This window comes from Zootoca vivipara, chromosome 10, assembly GCF_963506605.1.
Source record: "Zootoca vivipara chromosome 10, rZooViv1.1, whole genome shotgun sequence".
Lineage (NCBI taxonomy): Eukaryota > Metazoa > Chordata > Lepidosauria > Squamata > Lacertidae > Zootoca > Zootoca vivipara.
In genome coordinates this window covers 57,986,396-58,000,619 of record NC_083285.1, presented here as the reverse complement: position 1 = coordinate 58,000,619, position 14,224 = coordinate 57,986,396, and the positions used below count along the sequence as shown (strand labels likewise).

At 46.8% G+C, this 14,224-nt stretch overlaps 1 protein-coding gene across 3 annotated transcripts in view; it reads left to right on the top strand.

Moving 5' to 3' along the window:
- Positions 1–259: 259 nt before the first annotated feature.
- The window catches only part of LMO3 (LIM domain only 3), a 90,568-nt gene continuing 76,603 nt past the window's right edge, over positions 260–14,224 (top strand). The window contains exon 1 of one of the 3 annotated variants that reach the window (XM_035127673.2): positions 260–295. Coding sequence is in view for 1 of the 3 variants with exons in the window: in XM_035127672.2 (XP_034983563.1) it covers positions 1,898–1,922 (25 nt within the window). In the remaining 2 variants the exon portion in view is untranslated. Of the gene's footprint in view, positions 296–990; positions 1,123–1,770; positions 1,923–14,224 lie in introns of those variants that run through there. The other 2 variants (XM_035127675.2, XM_035127672.2) reach the window with 2 other exon arrangements.

Here is a 14,224-nt window from a genome sequence, read left to right as displayed (position 1 = left end):
GGAGGGAGGGAGGAGGGAAAGGGGGCGGAGGGGGGAACGAGAAAGATAGGAGGGGGCACATACGAGAGAGTCGCGGTAAATAGCCTGAAACCGGCCACGAGCCGCAGCTTCGAGCTCGCACGTTCACACGCTCGCTCGCTTTTGCAAGCGCGCAAGCGGCGCTTGGCTGTCTCCCTAATAACAAGAGTGACCTTTTCCCCTTTGCTGTATTATGTCTGGTTGGTTAAGGGATTGCGTCCTGCAGTTGATACAGCCTCTGACTTCCTACAGCTCGGCTCCAAGCACGCTGCTTTAGGTAAGTTGCCTTTTAAACGAGGTTGGGGGTTGGTTAGGGGGGGTGGTGGTGGAGGAAATCTGCCCTGGACTCCGGAGATCCACCGATGCCTATCCAAATCTCTCTTTCTAGGTAGGAGGACACCTGTAGCTCTACCGAGGCCAACCCAATTAACTTGGCGGCTCCATGAGGACTTCATGATTATTATTAATAATACCAATACTAATAAAACCCAGAGACAGGCAATCGTGTCCCTGCTATCCAACCCTCCCGTCCTCCTTTCCCTTATTACTTTTCTTTCCTGTCTGCAAACAATGCTCCTTTCTGACCTTCCCCAAAGGAAGAACCAGCTCCATCCAGAGCAGCGCCGGGGTTTCTTGAACTCACCTTGCCTTGCTTTTAATTGAGAAGGTAAGTTGAGGCAGCAGTGTCCACGCCAGCTTGGCCCCGGGGGCAGATTTGGGGGGGTCCTGTTCATTTCCCCCTCCCTCATAAAGTCGGGATCCTGCTCCTCCTCCTCCTCGACTCTTTCCCGTCTCCTCTCTGCTCCGCAACTTGGGGCTCCCCAGCTCCTCGCTCTTTTTCCCGCGGCTTGTGCTTGTGTGTGCCTGTGTGTTTAAATCAGGGGAGGCTTTCCTTATTTTTATGATGACGAGAGAGAGATGCGAGATCGGGGGCTGCAGGAGGCGAAAGAGCGGCGCGATTGGAGGGCTGGCGAGCAAGAAGCGCAGGCGAAGTTAAACAATGAAACGGGAGCAAACGCTCGCTCGCCCTTTCCCCTAAACCGCGTCGCCAAATCCGTCTGGCGCGCTCCTCGTTGCCAAACAGCGCCAGCGTGAAACGCGATGGTGAGAACCGACTTCATCTCTCCCCTTCCTCCTCCCCCTCCTCCTCCTAAGAATCGGATCCCTTTTCTTTTCTTCCTTGCTCCCCTCGGTTTTATTTCTAATGAAGCTTAAAGGGAGGGGGGTCCAGTCTTTTAACCCTAAGCACCCTGCGATTTTTAGTGGGAGAAAGGCCACCTTTTGCGCATGGGTTTTCTCGACTCGGTGTAGCCTTGGCCGAAAATGAGGAAAGAGGTGGGGGGGGACCAATCTGATGGGCAATTGTGATATCTAGCCCTCTTTTCCTTGTGATGGTGCATTTCTCCTCTCGGTCCACCCCACCCCACCCCCCGGCCACCCCCTCTCTGCCTTTAGAGCCCGAGACAGGCTTGTGCAAACGCTGCATGTGACGGTTTAATCAAATCCATTTGTTACCGCCGAGCTTTAAAAGAAGACCGCGGGGCCGGATAGAGTTAGGGACGCATGTGGCTCTTTGTAGATCGCCACCACCATTGCAAAGATAGATGTGTGTGCGTGTGCATAATCTCGCCCGCTTGCAAGTGCCTGCCGTGCCGTGTGTGTTGGTAGAGGTGTCGCTTTTTCCAGCAGTCTCTTCCCCCACCCGCCATCCCTCCACCCCCTTTCCAAAGTGCTCTGCACAATAGCCCTGTTCTCTCTTCGCTTTCAACGCAAACCTCTTCCACTTGACCCAAACTACGGGGTGGGACACACACACACACTTGCCGCTTCTTGCTTTGCTCAATGCGAAGGAGCTACCCGAGAGTCCTTAAATCAACTCATGCAGAAAAAGGAGAAAAGTTTCGGTAAGGTTGCCATCGATTGTTTCGCTGCTCTTTTCTTAAATAGATATTATCTCTCCTCCCTTACCTTGACGAGCGTTGAGCAGATGTGCATTTCAGTCTGGATGTTTTGGAGAGGAGGAGATTTTGGGAGATTGGGGGATGGGGGGGGTAATGCCTTTCCCCCTGACTTCAGCTTGTGTTGTGAGAAATGCGCGCTGCCGCTTGGTTGGGTAGGCGAAGGCTTTTAGAATTTATTTTTTAAGCCAGTTATTTATTTATTTTACTTTATTTTATTTTACTTTAGGTGCAGCGACCACAGAAAGCTGCAAAACACTTTCTCCTTCCCACCTTCCCCTGTAAAACAAAATAAACAAAATAACATAACAAAAGCCAGCCCACACGCCATCCTTATGTGGCTTTGCAGGGGTGGGGAGAGAAATTAGAGGCGCCTGGCTTGTAGCTAACAGTGCAAAGGGGGGGGGGCTTCTTTGTTGTTAAAGAGTGTTTCCCTCTGTCGTGGCTTTTTTATTTTTTTTTGCATGTGAACTGCATCAAAATTGAGCTCACTCTTGCAAATCTCTTGTTGGCCTTTGCCAACCACTAGCACTTTGCTGCCATGGTAACTGTAATTAAACTGATAAGAGTGGAAAAATGTCAGTATCTCTGAGTCTTACAGCTGCATTGGAAGAAAGGAGGTGGGGGCTGAGAGTAAAAAATTGGCTTCCAGCAGCACCACATTGAATTGGGAGAGGTGAGCTTGGGTGGGGAGAGGGAGAGAGGGTCGGAAAGGGGTGGAGGAGGAAATATTGTGTATTTAAAAGGGTATGTGGGTAAGGGACTTTAGGAAAATATCCTCTTTCTCTGCATCTTGGTGTGGGGGGGGGGAGGAGGAGGAGGAGAGGTTTTTGGCACTTGTTCAACCTCCCAGCTCTCTAAGAAGGGTTACTGTACAGGGAAGCTCTTAGGCCCCCAACTAGCTCTCAGAAATTTAGGCGATCATGACAAGTTGGGGGAAGGAGGGGGCAGCGCTAAAGAGAGGCAGAATGAAACCTTTTGTCATCTTGGCAGTTGCCAGGTTCTTTCTTCTGAATTGGTGCTCCCAGCTGTGGGGCTGCTCCCTGTCTCCTTCCCGTGCCACTCACAAATAAGTTAGAACACTTTCCCCAGCCTTTCGCTTCAAAGGTGCTGTTGCAAGAGAGAGAGAGAGAGAGAGAGAGTCTGTGTTTTTAAAATAATAATAATAATAATTGTTTGTGCGGAGGGAACAATTAAAGTGCAAAGTAGAAGTGATTTAAGGTGGTGGTGACAGTCCTGGGTGCTGAGGAGTTGCAGTTACTTTTGTTGTATGAACTACAGAATCTCACCCTCTCTGTGTGTGTATGAATAGCAGAGAAAAAGAGACCACAATGGAAGCAATCGAGCGTTAGGCTGGCTCACAATGCGATCCAGGCAATTAAAAGCTCACCAGAGTTTTTAAAATGAAATGGCCCCCCGCTTCTTCCTGATCACCATGCTGCACAGGCTATTATTTGTGCATCTCTCTTTTTTAATTATGCTTTCCCTTAAACTGTCAAACAACACAGAAGTAGCAGGGGCCTCGGGGGGGGGGGGGGCAGAAGGAAATTTTCCAAGCACAGTCGACCTGAATGACTGACTCCTGAGCTGCTGGGAGTAAAGTCTTTGTTTATTTATCAAAAATGCCTTTCTTCAAAATAGGCCTCCACCCCTTCATCCCAAACCTCTCTGAATAATTGTGTGTTGTGGAGGGAGCTCTTAACGGTTGCTTTATTGCTTTTGATTGGTACTTCCCCTAACCACAAAACTTTGATATTTCTTTGATATGGCAAACTTAGTTGGTCTCTAAGGTGCTACTGGAAGGAATTTTTTTTATTTAGTTTCGACTACGTCAGACCAACACAGCTACCTACCTGTAATTTGATATTTCTATTGTTTGTGTGTAGTCTGAACATAATGTAAGAAATCCATAGTGGGAAAACACCTTCATTTGGCCAAACTGTTCCAAGCAAACTGTTGTTTCTCAGGCTAGATGGCGAACAACTTGTTTTGTTTACTGTCTTGCCTGATGAAGCATTCTGGTGAACCCGAAAGCTTGCACACTGCTTGGTTAACATTTTGGCAACTGGCTGGCCTGATAAACGTATTGCTTTGTCATTTCCCTCATGTGGACTTGGATTCTTCTTCTTCTTCTTCCTATGGTCCAGCATGGCTACCTTGTTGCTCTTCCATTTTTGAGTCGTAGCATCTTAGCTTTGGTTGTGTTCATAGTGGATACAACCGAATTTTTTTTTTGAACTTTGGAGCAAGCACCACCTAAATCAATATGACTTATTTCTAAATAAACATACATAGGATTGTTTAGGTACTTACGAGATATCTAGCAGAAGCTGTATAGTTTTGCCTCTAGAGCAAGCCTTGGTCACCTGCATGCTGACTCCGAAGTCTCCTCCTAAATGTCCCATTGCTTTAAAAAATACCAGATGTAAATTTCTGTAGGGCTAGGGTTCGTGTGGAAATATTGTATGCAGTAAACATGGTGTGAACTTTATTCCGAATGATGCTACTGGGGTGAAGGAAACAGCCATAGTTCAGTTGCCTTAAATAACATTTGCTGCAAAGTTGACAAGTGTTTAAAGAAGGAAGGATTAAGCTACGGAGCTGAGATCAATGCTTGCTCATTTTTGAGGCCCAAGCAATTAGAGACAAGTCAGTATTTTCTTTTTGGCCACCCCCACCCTCCTGATTTCAGCAGGAGTGTGTGCTTAAGGCAGTGTTTCTCAACCTTTTTTGGGCCAAGGCACACTTGTTCCATGAAAAAAATCACTAGGCACACCACCATTAAAAAAGTTAGAAAATTTAACTCTGTGCCGCCCTATATTGACTATATAATTATGACTGTAAGAAACACTTGCCAATTGCTGTGTTGGTTGCAATCTCCTGTAATAAGGCTTCACAAGCCGCTGATTTCTCTGCCAGCACAATCCTTTGCTCAGCAAGTTTCAGGTTGAGCTCATCCAGCCAGCTTCTTTAAGTTTGTCTAAAACCACCCTCCCGTGGTGATGGCTGTTGAGAGCTGCACTCGCCCCGCGTCGTGACCCGGCCGGCTTCCTTTCCGGCGGGTGAGTGTTGTTTATTTAGCGGCCGCCAGGCACATGACAATGCAAATCGCCCTTCTCATCGCCGCACGTCGCGGCACACCAGCCAGCGTCTCGCGGCACACTAGTGTGCCGCGGAACAGCGGTTGAGAAATGCTGGCTTAAGGCGACCATTGAGGTCAATGGGCTTGAAAGACTTACCTGTAGGAATCTTAACAAAAAGCTTTAATCTGCATGCCCAGTGCATTGCCTGCAACATCAGCAGAGCATCCTAGTTTATGTGATGGTTTCATGCACCTTATTCCCAACCACAAACTGGTGCAGCGAGTCTTGAGCCCTATAGGATGGGCAGAAGTTTCAGGCTTCCTTGCACTGCAAATCCAAAATAAAGAGTGTAGTGAATGGGGGGGGGGGAGGCTGCATTGGGCAGCAGAATTGTCTTAATCTGCAAAACCCCCACCTTAAGCCAAGCAAGTCTAAGGTGACTATTTCTCATTTGAAAACTTGGCAGGCTATTGAGCTGTGACTGTATTAATGTCAAAACCACAGCTCTACTTATAAAAAAGATGGCCAGTGGTTTGCTATAGTCTTCAGGGAAACCTGGCTTTGATTTAGCACATGCCACTTCCTAAACTGAAAGTTGGGTTGGGATTTTTTTTTTTCATTTGCTTTGGATTTTTTCCATTGTGGGTTTTCTTTGCATTCATCTAATATGGCAAGAATGGCTGTCTAAAATAGTGCCGTGCCAAAAAAAAAAATTTCTGCATTGTATCCCACCCCCACCCCACCCCGTTCTTGATCAATTAATATGAAAAGAGGCTGCATCTGAAAAACATCAAAAGGAAGGGGGGGAATTTGATGAGAATCAGAGTTGGAAGGGACCCCTAGAGACATCTAGTCCAGCCCTCTGCAACTACAGGAATCTCAACTAAAGCATCTATGACAAATGGACATCAAACGTCTGCTTAAAAACCTCCAAGGGAGGAGAGTCCGCAACCTCCTAAGGGAGTCTGTTCCACTGGGAGAACCTCATGGACAAGGCATTTTGTTGTTGTTGTTGCATGTAACTTTCATTTCTCATGGGGGTGTTGATGTGAATCTTTCATTCTACAAATGCTCTGCAGTCTTCTTGGATGCTCTGGCTTCCTGAAAACCCAGTGACCTCCTTGGCTGGACTTTGCAGTAAGCGCTGGAATGCTGGGAGACTCTTTGCCATGCACCTGACAGCTGCTGCTGTTTTTTGTTTTAAAGGAAAGTGTTTTTAATTTTAAAGAAATTAGCGTGGGAAGGTTTTAGGTTTTTTTTTAAGTGGAAGAAGAACTTCCCTTGCGCATGATCAGTGAGCATGCAGATCTCAAAGGAGGCTGCCTTATAGCGAGTCATACCATTAGCCCAGCTTGCTCAGCATGGTCTCTGACTGGCTCTTCCAGGTAGGGGTCCTCTCCCAGCCTTAGCAGGAGATGGTGGGGTTTGAACCTGGGACCTTCTGCATGCAATGCAGTTCAGGAACTGTGACCGTTCTCAGGAACTCAGTAGCCATTTTCATGAGCTTCAGATTGGAAACCAGGGAGATGTCATGAGACTACTCCTCTCCTGGGACTTTTCCAGATAAGGACGCGTGGGCAGCTGGGGGAGAGTGTGGGCAGAGGACTGGGGAAGCGTTTAATGGAAATAAAACTTGCACGTCAGCCCCTGCCTCAACCCTGCACCCACTGAAATTCTGAAAGGTCCTCCAGTGAAACAAAGCTGGAAGCATCTTTTGGGGAGATTGGACGGAAAGTTTCCGCACAACCCCAAAAGATGAGCTATATTCATATGCAAGACCAAGGGAGCATGCATCCAAGTATAGCTTTAGGGGCTAATCCCATGAGTCTAAATCCTTGGGTTATAAAGCTCACCTGCCTGGCCTTAAGACAAGTCACTATCTCGGTTCGATCCCACATTATGAGAATAATATTGACACATCTCGCAGCATCGAGGATGTAGAAAGTTCTTTGAACGCTTAGAATGTGCTGCATAAGTGTTAAGCACTCCTTAGGTTTGGGGGTTTTGTGAATGAGTTGCTGTCATGTAATATATGCACAAGGTGTGTCTTGCTGGGGCACAGGATCTGCGGCAGTGTCTCCCATAGCTGTATAATAGGATTAAGGAAAGCATAGCCAACAGGGGACCCTCCAGAAGTTGCTGGACTACAGCTCCCATCATCCCTGACCAAGCTGTCTGGGGCTGCTGGGAGTTGGAGTCCAGAACCTCTGGAGTCCATCATCTTGGTTGTCCCTCGACTAAGGAATGTTTCTGATGTTTAGCAGGACTTAAAAGTTCGGGTGTGACACTTTACACCCCCACTCTTTGGTATCCCCATTTCCCGACACTGCGGCTTTTTGACTGAAGGGAAGCCTTTTGTGGTTGCCTGGGCAGAACCCTACTTTATCCTTAACGCCTTTGTTGCATTTCTCCACAAAACGGCTGTTTGCTACCTGGGGTTCTGAGCCAAGCGTTGCTTGTTCAGTCTTCAGGTTCCCTGCTTCTCTGACGATAGATACTACCTGCATCTGGCTGAGGCGATGCTTAATTTTTTTAAAAGAAAAATGCTGCTTCTGCCGTTGCCTGCTGCCGTTTGGTAAGACTATGGGAACCGTGCTCTCTAAAGAGGCACAATACATAGCGGAGGTTAGTGCTAATGAGGTGTTTCTCACCTCTTGCAAGCAAGCAGCAAATAGAGGTAAACCTCTTTATCACTTTTCCAACCACCGCCTTCCATAGAAAGCAGCGCATCAAATGCTGTGTGGCATGACCTCATCTGCAATGTGGATCTTGACTATTCTGCATCCGGCTCCACTTCTCCTTTAAAAAAAAGAGAGAGAGAGAGAGAGTTCCTTCAGCCGCAGGGTGTTTGCCAAATTGCCAGGCAACCCTTTCTGACTGTTCTCAGTCCAAGGTTCTGTTTCATAGGTTTGCTCCTCGAAAAGGACTTCCCAAGTCAGTGCCATAGCGGGGGGGAGGGGTAGCCGGGACTTTTGACCCAGGTGAATCCTCCAGAGGGGCACCATTGAGGCTCCCAGCCTGCCAGCTATTTACTGTCTGTGTTGGACACACAATTCTGCTATTTGGAGAGAGAGACTTTTCTCCAGCCTCTTTTGAACAACAAACATGAGCAGCCTTTCCTTTTCTCCTTTCTCAGAATTGGCTGTGTTTTAGGCTACTGAAGTCGGGTTGTTATTTTTTGAAGCCAATTAAACATGGGGAAACTTGTTAAGCTTAAACTTTTGGTGAAAGCGTTTCTTGACATTTCTAAACCTTAGAGTGCAAATTTTGAGTTCAGCTGAAGCCTCTGGAAGCTGCCCTGCTATAACAGAAACGATGACAAATAGTATGTTGCCCACTTTTTATGCAATATGCACCTTTAAGAAACAAATGTGCTGAGGTGTGTGCGCAAACCTGTGTGCCGTGTGTGTGTGTGCGCGCACGCACCAAACTGAGTCTTTGACTCGGGGGAAAGAAAGTCCGATTTCACCCCTGTCCAATTTGCAGCTTTATTTATTTGTTTTTAAATTACGATTTTATTAGTTGCTGGCTCTTTTCCATCTTCCTTCAGGATTCTTTGCCCCACTTTCTTTCAGAAAGGTGATGGGGTTAGATGCTGTGTTGCAGAAATGTGAGGACAGGGGGCCTGATGTAGAAGGTACATAGGAACCTGCTATATACGGAGTCAGAGCATTGACCCACACAGTTCAGCACTGTCTATACTGACTGGCAGAAGCTCTCCAGGGTTTCAAAGAGGGAATCTTGCCTAGCCCTATCCGGAGGGGCTAGGGTTTGAACCTGGAACCTTCTCCATGCAAAGCAGATGTTCTGCCCCTGGGCTGTGTCCCTACCCACGGACTTAGATTTTGTACACATGATACCTTATTTTTTTTACCAACAGTGCTTTCCTTCCATGGCACCCAAAATCCCCTGCCGGGGTTAGCTGCTTCACTCTGCCCTGTTGGGCTTATCTAATGGCAGCACTAGTGGTAGCTAGCTTGGAGCTGTCTTTTATATTTCCTACAGTGTCCTAGAACAGTCTCCAATCCACCTGCTGCTCAATGGATTGTTGGAAGAGGGAGGCCAGGAATGGATGGATTTTGCAACATGTCTAAATTTCATGGTTGTAACAATACCTCGAAGCGATTTTCAAAAAGAAGCAAACAATAACATTGTTGTTGTTGTTGTTTAGTCGTGTCCGACTCTTCGTTACTCCATGGACCATAGCACGCCAGACACTCCTGTCTTCCACTGCCTACCACAGTTTGGTAAGACTCATGTTCATAGCTTTGAGAACACTGTCCAACTATCTCATCCTCTGTCGTCCCCTTCTCCTTGTGCCCTCAATCTTTCCCAACATCAGGGTCTTTTCCAGGGAGTCTTCTCTTCTCATGAGGTGGCCAAAGTATTGGAGCCTCAGCTTCACGATCTGTCCTTCCAGGGAGCACTCAGGGCTGATTTCCTTCAGAATGGAGAGGTTTGATCATCTTGCACTCCATGGGACTCTCAAGAGTCTCCTCACCATAATTCAAAAGCATCAATTCTTCGGCGATCAGCCTTCTTTATGGTCCAGTAACAATAACATTACTGAATAACAAATTACAATAACATTACTGAATAGCAAAAAACCAGTTAAAAGCAACAATTCCAAACATTAAAAAAAATTAAATAACCAAGCTCAATAAACAGCTTAGAACACATGTCCACATTCTAATATCTCTAGATAGGTGTGTCGAAATGTTTTTAGCAGGCGCTGAAAAGTGTGCAAGGAAGGCACCTGCCCCATGTCAATAGGCAGAGAGTTTGAAAGTGAAATAGGCAGAGAGTTTGAAGTGCCAGTTCTGTAGATTGATCAGTTGAGTGGGCACCTAGGGGGAAAGGCAATATCTCAAATAAATGGGTCAACAGCTAACGCTTCCAGAGCTCTAGCACCTTGAGAGTTGCCAAGAATGACTTGCTATGTTTGTGTGCATGAGAGGGCGAGAGGAGAGCATAGCAAACATGGGTAGACCTGATATCTCCCCAGATTGCACCCCATTCCTTCCTGCAGGGTTATGTTCTGGTGGGCAAGAGACTCAAGATCAGCCTTATTGTCATGTGGGACTCCTGTGAGTCTATAGCTATGTACACACACTGCATGGAGATAGCACAATGGAGAAATGATTTTTGTGCATGAGTGAAGAACTCTTTCTGGCAAGAATGCCTGTGTGCATTTAGTAAGTGGCCTGCCACCATTTCCCAAGCTCTTTGGCAAGAATTCCATGGAACAAATCCAAAATATGAGAGTGTGCCACCACTCTAGTGCCCTTTGGAGTGCATCTGATAGATTGGAATAGTTTGGCATCATAGTCAGGGAGTGGACTGAAGCCCTGATGATAATAAGAGCCTGCTGGATCAGGCCAATGGCTCCTCAAATCTGCCTTCACATGGCAGTTTATTCCATTTCCCTGACCTACCGTGTTTCTCATATTATAAGTCATGTCTTATAATCTTTTTTCTCAAGAAAATAAGCCTATGGCTTATTTTCGGGGGGTGTCTTATTATTTTTTTAAAAAATTACAGTATGGTACCTCCCCTGTCCGGCGCCCGGAACTGGCTGCTGCTGCGCTGCTGGGCGCGTTGTCGGCGCTTCAGCAGGGCACGCTGCTGGGTCCCGCCGGGTCGGGGCTTCACGCGGCGCGCGCTGAGGCTCTTGCCGGATCCCGGCTCGGAGCAGCGCGCGCTGCGGCTCTTGCTGCGTCCCGCAGCGCCAGCGCCAAGCGCCAACCCAGCAGCAGGACCGGCGGGACCTGCAGCGCGCGCGACAGGAAGAGGAGGGACCAGCGAGTGGCAGCCGCGGCGGCCAATGAAGGCTCGGCCGGGTGTTTTTTGTCGTTGTAGCTGCGTCCCTCCTCTTCCTGTCGCGGCTCGGCGCCCGGAACTGGCGGCTGCTGCGCGCGTTGTCGGCGCTTCAGCAGGGCACGCTGCTGGGTCCCGCCGGGTCGGGGCTCCACGCGGCGTGCGCTGAGGCTCTTGCCGGGTCTCGCCGCCGGGTCGGGGCTCGGAGCAGCGTGCGCTGCGGCTCTTGCTGCGTCCCACCGCCGGGTCAGCGCTTGGCACGGTGCATGCTGCTGGACATTTTGGAGGGGCAGCAGCAGCCGATTCCGGGCGCTGACAGGCATCTTCCTCTTCCATGGCGCCATCCAGACCTGCTCCCACCACTACGGCTTATTTTTGGGGTATGTCTTATATTTCTTCAACTCAGGAAAATCCTGCCATGGCTTATTTTGTAGGGATGACTTAAAATATGAGAAACACGGTATTTCCCAACTATTAATTTCTGCATTAGTTTTGAGCTTTCACATGATGTGAAAGCCACTTCCAGGAAACTAATGGACTGTAGTACACGCTTAGTGCTCATTTCTGTGTTGTTCCATTCCAGAAAAAAATCCATTTGCAGCCCACTTAACCCGGAAAATGGCAAGAGTTAATATGGCAGAATTGTGGGTAGTATACTGCCGTACAGTTCTTCCCTGTTTTTTTGGTTTTTGGTTTTTTATGGGGGAATAGGTCTACAGTTCCCAGACTGGATTAAAAGTCAGTCCCCTCTTCATAGGGAATTCTTGAGAATTGTAGCTCTGTGAAAGGAGTAGGGGGTCTCCTTACAACTGTCAGCACCAGTAACAAACTACAACTCCCATAATCCTTTGGGAGATACCCTGACTGTGCAAGCTGGTATTGTGGTGCTTTAAAGGTCCATGTGGCCTAAAATGGTTCTGGTTATCAAAATAGCAATGACTTCCCAGCACTCTCAGAAGCATTAAGAGTTCTGTTAGCAAATTCATGCTTCCCAATCACTAGTCTACTGGTCAATGTGGATGGAGTGAAGGGGATCCTGGGGGGGGGGGGCGGCATTGGTGCCATACTCCATGCCTGTGGATTCAGCCTTGCAATTACTCCTCATGCTGTTTTTAACCTCCAGCTGCTTCTAACCTCAGTCTGGCCAAGGGACAAAGCAGTTTTGAATGGGTTGGGAGGCTGCACTTGAAGAGAAAAAGTACACACCCACAGCCACAGATTTTTCTCCCCTTTAGAAATGCACGCTACCACCAATTTGGTGTTTATGTAGCTAGAGGAGGGTTGTCACACCCACCCACCCTAATTTCTTCAAAACTCTTTGCTCTTAGGGACTCTTCTGCAAAACGGGGTTGCTAGATCGGGTGGCAGCTTTTAGTTTGCACCATAGTAGAAAGAAAAGCCTTGCTACGTTGTTGCCCATTTTCTATTGAACTGTTCGGCCATATCTGTTTTTTGGAATATTGGAGAATTTTCTGCCCGTGCGACAGAACCAAAATTGTTGGATGTGGGCAACTCTGCTAGGAAAGATGGGCAGCGCATTGTTCTGTATGTGAAATGGGCAGGGATAATCCCTGCCTCCTTCATGAGCCTGTATTGAAAGACTAATCTTTAGTTACCTCCCTTAATCAGGATATTAGGAAATGTTGAACTGAACAGGACTATTGGAGCAACTTGCGCACAGAATACGCCTTACCCTTAGAGCGGTTCTGTGCCTCTGTTTAATTCAACTTCCTTATTATTATTTCATTATTATTATAAATTTATTAATAGTAGCAGTTTTTCTCCACTTCCTTTCAAATCTGTGGCTTTAAAATTCACCAGTTCATCTGTTACGGTGCCTGACTTTCTTGCTATATAAAGTTGATGCGTGCATTGCTTGTTGTATCCAGCGATTGTGTGAGCTGAAGGCAGTTCATGTGGTTGATCTTTCCATCCTGCACTCCTCCTCCAGCATCCACCCGAAGGTTAGGGAGCCCTTCTACACAATGACGGCTGTTTTAATTCTTTAAACTGATTTAATCCTGTATATTATTATTATTATTATTATTATTATTATTTTACAAATTGTCCTTTACGTATGTTCAAGGACATACGTATCATACATATGGTCATACCTAGGAAGTCGAGCAGAATCTGTTCCAGAAGTCCGTTCGACTTCCAAAACATTCGACTCCCAAAGCACAGTTTCTGATTGGCTGTAGAAAGCTCTGAAAGAATTTGGCTTCTGAAAGAATGTTCAAAAACTGGAACACTCAGTTCCAGGTTTTGATCGTTCAGGAGCCGAAACGTTTGACTCTCAAGGCGTTCGGGAGCCAAGGTATGACTGTACTCTAAAAATAGTTTTTTAAAACACTACAAAAACAACTACTGGAAACAAGTGTTCATTCTGTACTGTTTTTAAACCTAAGGCACAGCCCTTTGCATTTAGCTGAAAAAGCTTCTTAAAAAAAAGCATTCAGTTGTTGTGATGTATCTCAACAATGATGCTGTTCCATAGGCCAGGGGGCAGCTGGAGTGAAAACCCTGCTTCAAATTATCCCTAGGACCTTTATGGCAGAGGGGCAGTAAGAAATCATCATATGGGGCTGAAGTGGGAGGGCAGAATCATCCCACAATGGGCATGGGGATGTTGCACCAGCTAACATTTCCCCCTTGCTGTTATTGCCTTCCTTTGTTTCATTGAATTTCTGTGTTAGCCCCAGTTCTTGGCTGCCTTGGGATTTCTATTAGGGACAAAGGGAAGCAGAATATAAATGTGTTTTGTGGGTCCCCTGTAGGATCCTCAGATCAGCTGATCTAGCTGGGCTGCCAACTGATGACACGCCTTCATTGGGACAAACGATCAAATTTGCAACGGGCAAATCTGTCAATTTCAATTCCTCAGTTTCACATGTTGCCAGTCTTTAGTTCTGCACATAATTTCTGATTAATTTTTATTTTTTTAAAAAACGACAACACACACCACAATTTCAATGTGAGTTTTCCCTAATATACACATGTTTGGATGGAATATTGCTAAATATACATTTATCTATCTATCTGCAAGCTAGTCTCACCTGAAAAAAGCAGGTAGTGGGGTAAAGTGAAATACATATGTTAAGTGAAAATGTGTGTTTTTATGGGCACTTTGCCCACACTATGTGAATTTTTGTACATGTTTCTTGGCTGGAGAACTGCATTGCAAAATTCAGAGAAGTGTGAATTCGGACGGGAGCCTGTGCTTTGGGTAGGCTCACCTTTAAATGTGAACTGAATCCAATTATTCCTGCATCCCATAGTCTTTAGTCCCTCCTGCCTCTGTGGAGTGGATTGTATGGGCAAAGATACACGGATGCAACCCAGCCAGAT